At 48.1% G+C, this 15353-nt stretch overlaps 1 protein-coding gene across 1 annotated transcript in view; it reads right to left on the reverse strand.

The window, feature by feature from the left end:
* Cacna1f (calcium voltage-gated channel subunit alpha1 F) overlaps positions 1-14978 on the reverse strand; it is a 28669-nt gene extending 13691 nt beyond the window's left edge. The window contains exons 1-24 of the mRNA XM_038315975.1: positions 14954-14978; positions 13092-13341; positions 12503-12608; positions 12154-12293; positions 11770-11912; positions 11536-11688; positions 10723-10919; positions 10508-10611; positions 8689-8879; positions 8370-8462; positions 8162-8255; positions 7985-8011; positions 7675-7835; positions 6504-6729; positions 5430-5637; positions 5110-5230; positions 4917-4998; positions 3528-3573; positions 2753-2804; positions 1945-2095; positions 1657-1786; positions 510-569; positions 302-408; positions 128-215 (exon numbers count right to left, since the gene is read on the reverse strand). Of these exons, the coding sequence (XP_038171903.1) occupies positions 128-215; positions 302-408; positions 510-569; positions 1657-1786; positions 1945-2095; positions 2753-2804; positions 3528-3573; positions 4917-4998; positions 5110-5230; positions 5430-5637; positions 6504-6729; positions 7675-7835; positions 7985-8011; positions 8162-8255; positions 8370-8462; positions 8689-8879; positions 10508-10611; positions 10723-10919; positions 11536-11688; positions 11770-11912; positions 12154-12293; positions 12503-12608; positions 13092-13341; positions 14954-14978 (2955 nt within the window). The remainder of the gene's footprint in view (positions 1-127; positions 216-301; positions 409-509; positions 570-1656; positions 1787-1944; positions 2096-2752; positions 2805-3527; positions 3574-4916; positions 4999-5109; positions 5231-5429; positions 5638-6503; positions 6730-7674; positions 7836-7984; positions 8012-8161; positions 8256-8369; positions 8463-8688; positions 8880-10507; positions 10612-10722; positions 10920-11535; positions 11689-11769; positions 11913-12153; positions 12294-12502; positions 12609-13091; positions 13342-14953) is intronic.
* Positions 14979-15353: the final 375 nt, after the last annotated feature.

The following is a 15353-nucleotide window of genomic DNA, read 5'->3' on the forward strand; positions in this document are numbered from 1 at the left end:
TAGTGAAGAATCCATGGTCACGTGTTGGATTCAGTCTGCACAATAACGTCTTTGTGCAAATGGTCGGTTGGATCTGTGATCCTGACCCAGGGCTTGGGTCCTGTGGCTTTGGGTGAGTTAGGCTTACCTTGAGTCCCTTGGCCCTGTTGATGGCTCTGAGGGGCCGCAGGACTCGGAGTACTCGGAGAATCTTCACAACTGAGATGGCACTGGAGCTGGGGGTGGGAGGTTTTCAGGTCCTAATTAGGGCTTGGTCCCGGTTCGGGGAGGAGTGGGGTGGGCAGGGGAAGGTGCTACTCACTGGATGCCAAAGGAGATGAGGGACACGCTGACCACAAGCAGATCCAACATATTGAACCAACTACGGCAGAAAGAGCCACGGTGCAGGAAGGCCCCAAACACTGTCATCTGGGGATTAGATGACACTGGATTAGGCCCCAGACCTGAGGAGAGCTGCTGGATAGGATGGGAGAGGGTGGCAGAGAATGTATTAGGGGTTCAGTAATCACCTTTAGTAGAATCTCCACAGTGAAAATGGAGGTAAAGGCATAATCGAAGTATCCCAGAATCTGAGGAAATGAGAAAGATGAGGAACAGTGTCATTACTAAAGGAGATTGATAGGTATGTGTGTGCCTCTTTTTCTTCTCTATCTATCTATCTATCTATCTATCTATCTATCTATCTATCGTCTATCTATCTATCTATCTATCTATCTATCTATCTATCTATCTATCTATCATCTGTCTGTCTATCTACTATCTATCTGTCTGTCTGTCTATCATCTATCTATCTATCTATCTATCTATCTATCTATCTATCTATCATCTGTCTGTCTATCTACTATCTATCTATCTATCTATCTATCTATCTATCATCTATCTACTATCTATCTATCTATCTATCTATCTATCTATCTATCGTCTGTCTGTCTATCTATCTATCTATCGTCTGTCTGTCTATCTATCTACTATCTATCTATCTATCTATCTATCTGTCTATCTATCATCTGTCTGTCTATCTACTATCTATCTATCTATCTATCATCTATCATCTGTCTGTCTGTCTATCTATCTACTATCTATCTATCTATCTATCTATCTATCTATCTATCTATCTATCTATCATCTGTCTGTCTATCTATCTACTATCTATCTATCTATCTATCTATCTATCTATCTATCTATCTATCTATCTGAGACAAGCCTTACTCTGCAGCCCAGGCCTCTGAGTTGCAGTAATCGTCCTGATTCAGTCTCCTAAGTGCTAGAAATCCAGGCAGGTACCAGAGTGCCAGCTTGTGTGTGCACCACTCTGTATAAGCCTTGCTCTCCCTCATCCTTCCCTCTTAGCATTAGGAAAGACTTTTATACACGCCAAGGTTTGTCCATCTGAGATGAGGACTCAGATTTAGATTCCTTTGTCTCTACCCAGCTACATTGAGTGCCCTTGGCCTGTTTAACCTCTCTGAGTTCTCCCCCATCCCCAGACAAATCCTGCTATCCTGCCCACACTTCTTGGAGTATGGAAATGACTGCTGTATTCTCCGCCATTACTGGTCCTGTCCCCTAGCCCAGTGAAGAGTCGTCTCCTGGCTTGAATTTGTGCCGAGGAGAATGCCCCTGTGAGTTCCTCCTAGCCTTCAGCCGTGGGCTCACATGGTTGCGGAAGGAGTGGGCTCGGATGGGGTCCTCAGCGGCCAAGGACACACTGCTGAGGATGATGAACACCAGGATGAGACTGGTGAAGACGTGGTGATGTATGAGAGTGTGACAGGCCTTCCGAAGTCTGGGGAGTGGGGAAAAGTCAGGGATTAGAAACCAGGATCAGTGTTTACTGGGAGACCCCCAGGGATACATCTGTGCCCATTGCCTCCTGGGTAGTTCTGGGGCTCTCCTCCTGGCCAGTTTCTGTTGCCCTACCCTACTGCCCCTTCTAGCACTCACGGGTTGGTTTGGCTGAGGCAGAAGAAGGCACTGCCTTCAGGAATGGGTACCACCTTCTCCTTGGGTACAACTTCCTGCAAGAGTTCCACATGCCCTTCACCACCTTCTTCTTCCTCCTCCTCTTCTTCCTCATCTTCCTCTGTGCATGGTTCTTAAAAAGAGCAAAAAGGGAAATTGGCTGAGAGAATCAATGGAAAGTTCCTGGAACCGTGCTTGACACAGGATGAATTCTCATTTCCTGCCCAGAATCTCAGCTTCTCGGGGAAGAGGTCTTAAATCCATGCCTAGCTTTCCCAACAGTTTCTGGGACGCACCAAGAGCCTGGTGAGTGTGTTTAGTGAGTATACTATATACACACAATTTGATAACAAAGGCTCTGAGAAGGCCCATAGTAAAATTAAATGTCCATTTCTCTTGTTTAACCTTGTTTTCCCAAATGTTGCCGGCTAGGGACCAAGCTTATTCATTCATCACAGAGTAATTACTTTTACAGTTATCAAGATTGTACTTAGGGCCTGGCACTCTACCATTGAGGTATATCCCTAGTCCTTATTGGTGTGTTTATTATTTTTTCTGAGATAGTGTCTAGTGTCTCTGATATAGTCCAGGCTGGCCTGGAACTCACGGTTTAGCACAAGGTGTTGTTGAATTTGTCACCGTTTGTAAGATTTGGGACTGCAGATATGCGCTACTATGCCTACTGCCTTCAGGATGATCTTGGAAGAGTCTGGTGGCCAGGAGTTCTCTGCCTGCATCCTCTTTTCAAGACTCCATGCCTCTTCCATCGGAAGAGGAACTGCCTACTTGCCTGCTCCTGCACTCTTTGCACCCTCTGCTTCCTCATTCTCTCCACCAGGCACCTGGAGACAGGAAGACTGGAGTCATCGATTATGGGCGAGACACCAGGAAATAGACACAAAGGAGGCATGGAAGAGACAGGATACTATGGAAATGGATCGGCAAAGGATGGGTTAAAATCATGTACATGTTAATAGGTATGGGTGGTAGGGGGAGGTATATATAACTCCCAGGCTTCTTTTCTATAAGACTGATTTGTTTATTTTACTTTTTTCGAGACAGGGTTCCTCTGTGTAACCCTGGTTGTCCTGGAACTCACTTTGTAGACCAGGCTGGCCTCGAACTCACAGAGATCTGCCTGTCTTTGCTTCCTGAGTGCTGGGATTAAAAGTGTGTGTTACCATTGCCCAGCTTTAAGATTTTTATTATTGTTGTTTTTGATGATGTGTATCTGTGTGTGGGTGTGTGCATGCGAATTCAGGTGACCTGGAGGCCAGAGGCCTCAGAACTCCTGGACCTGGAGTTACAAGTAGTTGTGGTCTGCTTGGCATGGATCTAGGAACCAAACTCAGGTTCTGTAGAGGAGCAGCAAGCACTCTTTAACTGTGGAGCTATCTCTGCAGCTCCCCTACCCTTTTGAAAAAAGGATCTCACTATGTAGCCCTGGCGGCCTGGAACTCGCTATGTTGACCAGACTAATTGAAAACTCATAGAGACCCCCTGCTTCTGCTTCCCTAGTGCTGGGATCAAAGGCGTGCATCACCACAGCCAGGTTTCTAACTCACCAACACTCTGCTCTCCTGTGGGGTGTGTCCTTCACTGCTCTTCTCTCTGTTCAAGGAAAATAAGAGGTGACGGTGGCAGGTGGTAAGAGATGGCTAAGGCTGGGGTGGACATTGCTGTCAGGATATTGATTCTTGGGATTTCCCGCTTTTGTTCCCAGTGCCTAGAGTCTATCCTCACAGCGTGCAGAAGGAACTGGTGAAATCCTAACGCTCCCATGCCTAGCTCTACCAAGAGCAAAAGCCCAAACTCTCATCTTGCCCTTGGATATCACCAGGCTGGTCTTGTTATTCCTCCTGACATCTAGCCATATCTTCTATTGCTGTCCCCCACCCCGTCCCGCTGCATTCCCACCTCACTGGTGGCTTATGTTTGCTTGTGGATGGTGCTGGGATGGAAACCAGAATATCAAGCAGGTACATTTTCTTCCTCTGAGCTAGGTCCCGAACCCTGGTGTTCTGTTGTCAATGCTCTAACAACACCACAACTTCAAAGGAGCCATCTTTTTTTTTTGAGTCAGGGTTTCTCTGTGTAACAGTTCTGGCTGTCCTGGAACTCACTCTGTAGACCAGATTGGCCTCAAACTCATGGAGATTCGCCTGTCTCTGCCTCCTGAGTGGTAGAATAAAGGTGTGCACCACCACCACCAGGCAAAGGAGCAATCTTATTGAACCTTATATCCTCTGCAGTCTCAATGCAGATCCCAGGTTGGCCTTGAACTCCTTATCCTCCTGACTCAGTGTCCAAGTACAGAGAATATAGGTATGGCTTTCTAGGCTTGGTTTAATTTTTTACTATTGCTTTGTTCTGTTTTCTGTTCCTTCACTACTACTTATTATTAACTTCTTTCTTTAGACAATTCACAACTGGACTGGAACTCACTATGTAGACCAGGATGGTCTCTGACTTGCAGAGATAACTTCTGCCTCTGAGAGCCGAAATTAAAGGCATGTGCTACCATACCCGGCTTACTAACATATCCTTAAGATTGTATACCTATATTTTTGTAGTTTGCTTGTCTTCCTCAACTCCAAACAGCAAGGACTCTATGTGCCTTAACCCATGCTGTCTCCATAGCATTTGCATCAGAGCCTAACACAAAATTATTGTGTGTATGCTCAATAAATTCATGTTGAAGGAATGAATGAATGAGGCCTGTATCTGGAGGTGGGTGCTGCCAGCACAACTGAAGTCCTGTGGAGTGTGTGTGTGTGTGTGTGTGTGTGTGTGTGTGTGTGTGTGTGAGAGAGAGAGAGAGAGAGAGAGAGAGAGACAGAGACAGAGAGAGAGAGAGAGAGGAGAGAGAGAGAGAGATGAGGAGAGAGAGAGAGAGAGATCCAAGTTAGAAATCTTAGGGAAAGGATGCTTTGGAGATGGAGCCAATAGCTTACCTGCCCTTGTCTTTGGCAGTGCCTGCATCTCCACTGGCGAGGTTATCCACAGCAATGGCAAGAAATACATTCAACAGGATGTCTGGGGTGAGTTCAGGCTGCAAAGATGGAGAAGCAGCCTGCCTGTGGACTGCCCAGCACCCCCTCCACCCCTCACCCTGCTCTATCCTGTCTCCCAAAGTTCTGAGGATACAGTTGCCACAGATGAAGAGGATGATGAAATAAACACACACCAGCATCCCTGGGAAGAAGGGGCCACCGTAGGCCATGATCCCATCATACATGACGACGTTCCAATCTTCACCTGTCAGAATCTGGGGAAGGAAGTCATCAAATAGTTTTTGGGACCCACTTATAACTCCAGGCTGTACACACACACACACACATACACACACACATACACACACACATACACACACAGAGAGAGAGAGAGAGAGAGATCGAGATGAGAGGAGAGAGAGAGAGGAGAGAGAGAGAGAGAGAGAGAGAGATCTCAGGGTCTCCAGGCCATACCTGAAAGACAGTGAGAAGGGCTTGGGGGAAGGTGTCAAAGGTGCTTCTCTTGGTGTGGGTTTGGTCGAAGTTGAACTTGCCCCCAAACAGCTGCATGCCAAGCAGGGAAAAGATGATGATAAAGAGAAAGAGGAGAAGCAACAAGGATGCGATGGACTTCATGGAATTGAGCAGTGATGCCACCAGATTGCTCAGAGACGCCCAGTGTCTGCAGCAGAGACCAAAAAAGGGCAAGGTTGACGTTTCGTCAACTGCAGAGTCCAGGCAGGCCTCCAACTTGGGATACACTGGCGCACATGGGGTTAAAATAGGTTGTGGTGCCGAGGTTGGAGGTGACTTTTGGAATCAAAGTGTGAAAAGAGTAAGAAAGAAGAGAACCTTTAAGTTTGGAGTTAGAGTTGGCATCCAGGGTGTGTGGCGGGAGGTAAAACTAGGGACGAGGTATAGATATAGTTGGGTTTCATGTTGGGACTGGGATGAATTGGGCATGGGGTTATGGTGATTTGGGGTTGGAGGAGTTGGAATAAGGTTGTGGTTGAAGGTTGGTATAAGGGAGGGAATAAAGAGGAGTTTGAGGCTGGGGAGAGCAGAACATGGGATTACAATTGGAGAAAGGTTGCTGGCCAGGGGTAGGGATGCATCAGCGAACTGAGAATGGCACTGTGGTTGGTGCTCAGTGACAGGACTGGGGCTGGGAATTAGTGCTGAGGTGGAGGTTGGGTTGGGCTTGGGATTAGATAGCGGACCTGTGCAGGGCATGTAGTTGGGATTGGATTTAGAGAGGACAGTATGGCTGGGACTGGTGATGAACATGGAGATGGGCTTGGGGGTAAAATCATGTTGGCAAATGGGATGGAGATGGAGGAGGCACTATTCCCAGGTGACTCTCCTCTCCACGGGGATGGGGACTTGCACATGCTTTGCTTTCTGGTGTTTCCCTAGGACCTAGAAGGTCAGCACACAACAGTAGGTACTCAATGAGTATTTGCTAAATGAATGACGAGACTGACAAGATTATCTTCGGAGCTGGGGTGTGGAATTGGGTTTACATTTTGGGGTCCCATGCACACACACCTGGTGACCTTGAAAATCCTGAGGAGGCGCACACATCGGAGCACTGAGATCCCAAGAGGCTGCATGGCTCCCACCTCCACCAACGTCGTTTCTAGGATGCCTCCACAGACCACGAAGCAGTCAAAGCGGTTGAAAAAGGAGGCCACATAGACAGAGGGGCCCAGACCATACAGTTTGAGAAGCATCTCCACCGTGAAGAGACAGAGCAGCACTTTGTTGGCATACTCTGCAGGGAGAGCAGGGAGGGTGACTGAACTGGCTATGGCAACATGCAGGGGGCCAGGAGCTTTGGTGTGATCTTAGGGTAGCAGGGAACAGGCCAGGTATGGGCTAGGGTTTAATTGGGGTTAGGGACTGAGGTGAATTTGTAGGTTTGGAGCTGGGGTAGAAGATAGAGTTGAGATGGGTACCAGAGTCAGCCTTTGTGAGTCCAAGACAACTCCAAATTCAATGGTACAGTCAGTATCTAGAAGTTATTATTTTTAAATTATTTTTTTTCTATTTATGTCTTATGGTTTTGGTTCTGGGTACAGCACCTAGGGGCTCACACAGGTGCTCTACCAGCTCCAAGCCTGGGGTTTCTTTAGGACTGAACAGGTTTGGGGTGGGGCTAGAAGTAGGGTCAGTGGTAAAATTGGAGTTGAGATTGTACAGAATAATAACAGGTGACACAATGTGGGCCAAGCAATAGCTAAGCTCAGTTCCTTTAGTCGCCCCAACCACTCCAGGCCATGGGTAGTTAGAAGTAGCTCCATCTTGTGCATGGGAAAGCTGAGATACAGAGGAGTTGTCCAGATAGCCTGGTGTTAAGAGGCCAGGTTAGAATCCTACTCTGTCCCTTGGGGGCTGGGTTCTGGGCTTAGTTGCTTAACTTCAGTGCCATGGTGATCAGGACCCTTGGCCGTCCTTAGTACATAGGTACTAAGTAAGGTTCTAGCAGAATACAGTTTGAGTTTGGACATGTGAAACACTGAGATTAGAGCTTTATGCATATAGCAAGTACCACATAAGTGTGGTTTGCAGGGTGAGATAGGACAGGTTAAGATTTCTGTACTCATCTGGATTGGAAGATAGTATCTGGGGGTCTAAGATTCCCTAGGGAGCCTGCATTTGAACGCCTGGAGTGGAGGGAGCAAGGGATGAAGAAGAGAGCTGGCAGGCTGAGGCACACCCTGGGTCTGGGTGAGCCAAACAGGCTGCCCATGGTGCTCCGAGGCGATGGTCAACGTGTTGAGGAAGACGAGCAGCAGAACAGCCCAGTAGCAGGCATTGGACTTGACAGCCCGGCGGCAGTGTGCACGGAGGCTCCGATTGGCTCGGCGGAAGTGGCGACTGGGCAAAGGAGAGCCCATCATCACATCACTGAGATTGCTTAGGTCAACCCGGGGTTCAGGTCGGGGAGCTCAGAAGTGCAATGATCCTTGGAGGTGGACTGGTCTTAAAGTCATGGGGTCAAAAGGTTGCATACTTTCACAACTTACCAGACTTTGGTTTTCATGATCTTGTTTCTAGAAAGGATGGGAAAGGGATGGGGTGTCATAAGGGGCTGAGAGGGAATCAGCATCTGTGGGTAGAGGGCAGGGCTGAGGTCAAGATTTGAAGCTAAACTAAGGATGGGGGTCTGGGCTACTTAGGGTTCAGAGGCTGGGATCCCTTACAGGCAGCGTGTACAGCTGGCCAGAGACCCCTCTTCTTCATCCTCATCTCCTGGGGTGTCTGTCATGGAGCCAGTGTCACTGGCTGGGATACTGGCTGTGAAAAAGTGAGGATAGAGGTCAGGACCCAAAGGCCTAGGTCCCGTGTTCAGATTTTCCCTCTGTCTACTCATCCCAGCTCTGCCCTGCCCCTTGCCTGCTTGGTTCTCACCATGGCTGCTGGTGGAGTGTGTGGAGCGGGTAGAGTGGCTGAACCATCGTAGTCGTCCACGCCTCCTATTGGTCAGGTCTGACAGCTGTGGCCCTGTGGGGATAGATAGGACTGGGAAGGATGATCCAGAGGCAGAATTAGAGTCAAATCTAGGGGGACAAGGGGCTAGTTGGGGTCTGGGTCTGAGTCTGGGATGAGATTCTGTGTCCTGAGTCAGATCTGGAACAAAGCGTAGGGTGGCTGCAGGCTTGGTCTGGGTCTCGGGAGACAAATCACATCTGGGGTAGGAATGAAGCTGGGTCAGAACTGAGTTGCCTACGATGGCTGGCCCGTCCCTCTTCAGCAAGAGAAGCCAAGTTGCCATCTATTGAGGAGTCATGGAGGTCTGACTCTTCAGCCTGTGTGATCCAGTCCAGGTAGCCCCGAAGGTCCTCCTCCATCTGCTGCTTCTCCCGAAGCTTCTGGAAGTCTCCTCGTGCTTTTGCCTTTTCTCTTTCTTTAGAGAACTCCCTGGAGGAGGAGGGGAGAAGATTACTACATGGGGCAGGCACACCAGTAATCTTGTCTGTACCACCCCACCCACAGTAGCTTTCTAATTGTTCTTTGGATATGCCAAAGGCATTCTAGCCACCAAGCATTTGCGTTGGCTGTTCCTGTGGCTTAAAATATCATCAACACCTTCTCAAGAGGTCTTTCCTGATTTTTAAAAGAAGTAAATTTATTTATTTATTGTGTGTGTGTGTGTGTGTGTGTGTGTGTGTGTGGGTGGCAAGTAGATATCATGACCTGTGGGACCAGAGAACAATCCAAGAGAGATGGTTCTCTCCTACCATGTGGGTCCTGGGTATTGAACTTAGGTCAACAGACTTGGCAACAAACATCTTTACCCACATAGTCATGTTGTTGGACTCGGAATATGTGTGTGTGTGTGTGTGTGTGTGTGTCTATGTGTGTGTGTGTGTGTGTGTGTGTGTGTGACAGGATCTTAAGTAGTCTAGGCGACCTTGAACTTGCCAAGCAGCCCAGGCTGATCTGGAACTTGCTATGTAGTCAAAGTGATTCTCCTGCTTCTGCCTCCTAAGTTCAGGAGTGACAGATGCATATCTATGCCTGGTTTGATTATATTTTTGAGATAGTGTCTCATTACTAGCACAGAGCCTCTCCAAACTTGCAATGTTTCCTGTCTCTGGGTGTTGGGTATGGGTGTGCACTGATATGCTTAGCTCTGAGGTTCCCATTTATTTCCTTTTTAAAAGTATTTAGTATTTCTGTGTATGTGTGCGAGTCTGCCTGACTATATGTGCCCCATTTGCATTCAGGAACCCTTGGAGGCCAAAAGAGAGAATCAGCTACCCCAGCACTACAAGTTATAGGAGGTTGTAACCTGTTGTGTGGGTGCTGGGAACTGAATCTAGATCTTCTGCTAGCAATCCCCCCTTTTTTGAGACAAGATCTCTTTACATAGCCATGGCTGTCCTGAAACTCACTACATAAGATCAGGCTGGCCTCGAACTCACAGAGATCCACCTGCTTTTTCCTCCCGAGTGCTAGGATTAAAGGCATGTGCCACCACACCCAGCTCTGGCAAGGATTCTTTACTGAGCCATCTTTCCAGCCCCTGATGTTGCTATTTCTAATTGCAACATCTCCCTGTTCCTCTTTATCTTTTGTTTCTTTCCACAGTACACATTGTGTGTAATTTACAGACATTTACTTATATGTTTCTATTATCTGTATCTTTCTACAAAAATGCAATATCCAAGAAACCAGGGGTTTCATGTTTCTTGTTCCATTTCTCTAGCAGTACCTGGCACACAGTAGGTGTTTAAGATTGAAAGACTGAAGGAACACATCAGATTCTCTTTGGTAGTGCCAGGGATTGAGCCCTGAGCCATGCACATGTTGGACAAATGCTCAGACTTTAATTTTTTTAACTTCAAAAATTTGAGGCAGGGTCTCACTAAGTTGTCCAGGCTGGTCTTAAATTTGAGATACTTCTGTCTTAGCCTTCCAGATAGCAGCAATTACAGGCTTGTGCTACCAAGCTCAGCTTAGATGTGGGTTTTTGAAAGATGCTTAGGAATTTGACAGCACAAAAGGGCAGGGGGTTTGTAGGGGAGAACACCCAGGCTTCTTACCCACTTAGGACACCAAGCACAAGGTTGAGAACAAAGAAGGATCCGAAGATGACGAGGCTCACAAAGTACACCCAGGGTAGCTCATACCCCATGGCATCCTGCATCTGGAGAGAGAGAGAGCACATTCCCCTCTTAGCATGCAGACACGACAACCTGAGCTGGGAAAGAAGGGCAGGTGTAGTCTCTAAGCTGTGTTGAGGGCTTGTTCACTTCACCCAGTAGAGGACGTCTGTCCATCCTTCCATGGTAATACACTGGAATACAGTTAGCATGGCGAAGAAAAAATTATCAAAGTTCGTGATGCCACCATTGGGCCCTGGCCAGCGCCCGCGGCACTCAGTCTGGTTCAGTGTGCATGAACGCCCAGAGCCAGAAGACACACAAGGTGATGGGTCCTCCTCTGCCTCCATATCTGTAGGAAAATTGAAGCCGGAGCTATAAGGCAAAGTCACATACTAGTTCCTGCCACTCTGCAGCCCCATCCTCAAAGGAAGTGTGTTTGGCTGCTCGAGGGGTTTTTAAGGCAAAAGTAACTCTTGGCTCCTGTGCTAGGATCAAAGCCCTGGAGGTATCGATTTGAACCACTGGGAAGCTGACTCCTTCCAACATGGATCTGGGAATTGTGAAGTGTAAATCTTGTATAGAATCTTAAATATCCTCATTAGTATAGTGGTGAACAAAGAAAAAAAAGAATCTTAAATAACAGTGAGGCATGAATCTGGGGGCAGAGTCTTGTGACTATGAGAGTCTTGAAAAGAAGGCAGAGAAAATACTTGGGCAGGGGTCTCCACAAATGCCTAAAGGCAGGTTGTGGAGTGACTGGTCCTGTGGGTGGGGTCTTGTGATACCTGCACAGCCATTATGGAGGGAGGGGCTGTATTCTGGGGTTTATGGCGGAGTTTTCAATACAAGGGTGGGGTTAAGCTATACCTGAGCTTAGAGACCGATCCTTAAGAAACAGAGTGGGCTTTCTAAAAGCAAGAGAGGGCAGGGGGCATGTCCTGTCCTGTGAAAGGGGGGTGGCTGACCGGATCCTAGGAAGTAGCACGTCTTGTGCATGCGTCCGAGGAACAGCTCGAGTCCGATGATGGCGTAAATAATAATGACGAATAGCACCAGCAGGGCAATGTGCAGCAGCGGCACAAGCGCCTTCATGATGGAATTGAGCACTATGTGCAGGCCTGTGATGGGGAGGGGCGGGTTTAGCGCTTTCGCCTTCAGCTGGGAGCCCCACCTCCAGCTCAGGGGGCGTATACACTTACTCGGTACCCCAGACACCAGCCTCAGTGGCCGCAGAACCCTAAATGCCCGCAGTGCCTTCACATCGAAGCCTCCGGGCTTTCCTCCAGTATGTGGGGCATCACCTGGCCGTCCGGGTCCTTGCTCCAGCAGCACGCTGAACAGCCTGATGGCGGAGCATGGAACCGGGAGGGGGAGAGTCAGGCCTTTGGCTCCCGCCCCTTCCCTCCTTTCCGTTTAGAAAAATACAAGTCCCTGTAACTGGAAACGCAAATGGTTTTACATATGTTAATATGCCTGATTTTAGCTGCAGAATAGGGACTGTCCGAAGCAGTCGTTTCCCTTAGCCCCAGAATTCAGTGGATTGCGAACTAGGGTGGGGTGCTCCTCCCCCTGCAGACGCGCACCCGACCACGACGATGATGAAGTCGAGTAGGTTCCAACCATTGCGAATGTAGGCGCTGGGATGGAGCACCAGCCCGTAGGCCACGATCTTGAGCACTGTCTCCACGGTGAAAATCACCAGGAACACGTATTCTACCTGTTCCTGATGGCGGAGCCGGGGACGGGACATGAAGGTCGGGACTTATTTGGGGCCAGAGTCAGATCCGGTGGGTGTGGGCACAGGTTAAGGTTAAGAAGGTTACTTTTGCCAGAACCAAGAGTGGAGTGAGGGAGGGGTGGGGCCTGCCTGGGTGGCTTAAGCTGTGGTTCTAAAGGAAACTTCAGTCTGGTTGGGGATGGGGTAGGCCTCACCAAGTTGTGGTTAGCCGTGTTGGAGTCGTCCTCAGGAAAGGGGATGTACACACCCAGGGCCACGCAGTTAGCAAAGATGGTCAGGAGGATGAGAATGTCAAAAGGTCTCAGGTGAACACAGTTAAGGACCCAGGAAAAGTGACGTTGAAACCCCCATATTCCTTTGGTGCCTTCTCCACCCAGTGCTGACTCTGGACAGGATCATGCTATGTAGCCTAGGCTGCGTTTGCATTTTTTGTTCCGCCTCAGCTTCCCGAGTTATGGGGTTATAGGCATATGCAAGCATAGCCAGCTTATGTTTAGTGCTTGACTCTTGATCCCGGTGACTGTCATTTCTCTGGACACCCTTTCTATTCCAGTTCTTGACCCCTCTCTCTTTTTCTCTGCCTTGGGATTGACCTCAGGGCATCTACTACACTAAATAAATACTCTACCACTGAGCTATGTGCCCTCCCCAGGAATCCGTCTACCCCGCCCCAACATTTGATCCGTGGTCTCTGGTGACTGCAGTCCTCCTTCATTCTAGGCCTGATCTAATCCTTGACTCTTCATACCCTGGTCATTCTTACCCCTGAGTCTCCTAGGATACTTCCACTCCACAATGCTGATGCAGGACCGACGAAGGGGATTGGTTAAGGTGAGGCAGAAGAGTGCTCGAGGTGACCGCTGGGCACTGGCCACTGCTACAGTCTTGTGTTTGTTGTGCTGGGTCCTTCTTCTTGGGGTTCCCAGGCCTGTTGCCCCATTGGTATCAGCCCCCACAGTTGGAGGCCCAGGACTCAGCCCCCATTCAGGACCAGGGCCTGTGCCATTGGCTGGACTGGGCTCTGTAGTGGTGTCTGTGTGGAGAAACAGAGTCAGGGGAGGGATGGCATACCACAATCATAGCAACTTCTTATTCAATTCTATCCCTCTGTTTGAAGGAAGAAGAACATGCAAAACTACGGACAAGTGGAGCATGCTTGGGTTATGGGTTGAGGGTTAAGAATCAGTGTTGGAGTTAAGTTTAGGATAGAGCGAGTTTTGTTGAGGAATGAAGATAAGAATGTTTTCAAGCAGGGCAGGACTTGGCTGGATGGTCACTGTGCTGTGTACTTCAACCTAAGGTCAAACTGGAGTGCTGGATTTTGGGTCAAAGTGGGCTTAACCTTACTGATAAAGGCAAGGATGGAGTTTGGTTGAGATTTTATTTAGGGTTGAAGCTGGGTATTTGAATGAGTTGGGCTTGGACTTCGGATCAAAGTGAGGAATAAATTTTGAGTAGGATTTGCGTTTTTCATTAGGGTTTTCATCACTCAGTTTCAAGATTCTGTGGCTTTGTTTCGGTTTCTGAAAGGGGTAGGAGGTTGGCCTGGTTAAGATCCCCAGCTTTCAAGGAAATAAGCTGTCTGGTTTCAAATTCTGACTACTATTTAGAAGTTGTGTATTGCCTTGAGTAAATTATGGAATTACCCTTGAACCTCAGTTTTCTTATCTGTATACTGAGGAAGATAATAACGGTTGACTACATTGTAAGGGGGCTGTGATGAGTAAATTGAGCTCACTGTTCATAAGAATGCATAGTATGTAGTATTATCACTGTTTTGAAAATGAGGAAGCTGAGATGCAAGCATTAATAATTTGCTGAAGTGGTCAAATCGAGCATTCTGACAATCTGACCTTCCCAGTTTATAATAGCGATAGCTGCATGCTCTCGCTCTGTGTTGGTCTTGTGTCTGCTTAACCTGAAGAGGTGGCTCTCTGGTTAGGAGCACAACACCGCTCTTCCAGCAGATGGGAGTTTGGTTCCCAGCACCCACCTGGCAGCTCACAGTCTCCTGTAACTCCAGTTCCAGGGGATCTGTTGTCCCTTTCTCACCTCGGTTGGCACTGCACACACATGGCACTCATACATAAACTCAGGGACATACATATACTTATAAAAACAAATTAATAGCAATTTGAAAAAAGGGTCTGTGCTGTTTCTGGGCAGCCAGGGAAAATCAGTCAGTAGCAGTACCGGTATCTAGAGATATCTATTAGATGACCTTCAAGTTCATGATAAAGTCTGTAGCCATTGTGAGGTTTGCAGTCTAATGTCCCCTGTGCTGGAGGTAGGGCATTGTCTTCTGGCTAGGATGGTTTAGATGAAGGTTTAGAGTGCTACTGGATTGGAGTTAGAAGTGGACTGAGTGATAGTGTCAGGACGGAGTCAGGCTTTCATTGGGAACTAAGGCTATGAATGAAGTTGGGGAGGGTACTGGGGACACGGGCTAGGTTGTGGTGCCTATATGGCAGGTGACAAAGAAGCTCTAAGGGGTAGCTAGGACAGGAAGAGAGTGGTGATACTCTATTCCCTCAGAGACTCTCCAGAAGTAGGATCCAGGTGGGCAGTGGGTAGGTGAGAGGGTGAGGGTGGATCAGAGCCCGGGGTGACTCCAAGGGTGTTCAGGGGTGGAAGGCTGCTCTCACCTTTCCCGCCTTCAGATTCCGACATCCTCCTCTGGAGATGTAAGGACCATCTGGACACCGTCCCCCCTCTTCTCCTCCAGCCTTAGAGAGATTAAGGTCACAGGGCGGGGAATGATAGTGTCAGTTGGGAGGGTGAACAGGGGAGATATTTGTAAGCCAGAGATTGGCAAGTGAAAGGCTCTGGTTAACTGTTTACCAAATAGATACCTGCACTAAGAAGACAGAAGCTGAAATAAGAACAAATGATGCAATTTTCCAATAACAAAATTTTAAGTACGTTGGACAAAATTAACATGTGCATTATCTCCATGAAAAAAGAGTCAAATAGTAAATACCAAAGGGATGTAAAATGGAGAAATATATAACATTTAGTGGTGATGTAAATTTTTCCCAAAGTGAT

This window comes from Arvicola amphibius, chromosome X (genome assembly GCF_903992535.2).
Source record: "Arvicola amphibius chromosome X, mArvAmp1.2, whole genome shotgun sequence".
NCBI lineage: Eukaryota > Metazoa > Chordata > Mammalia > Rodentia > Cricetidae > Arvicola > Arvicola amphibius.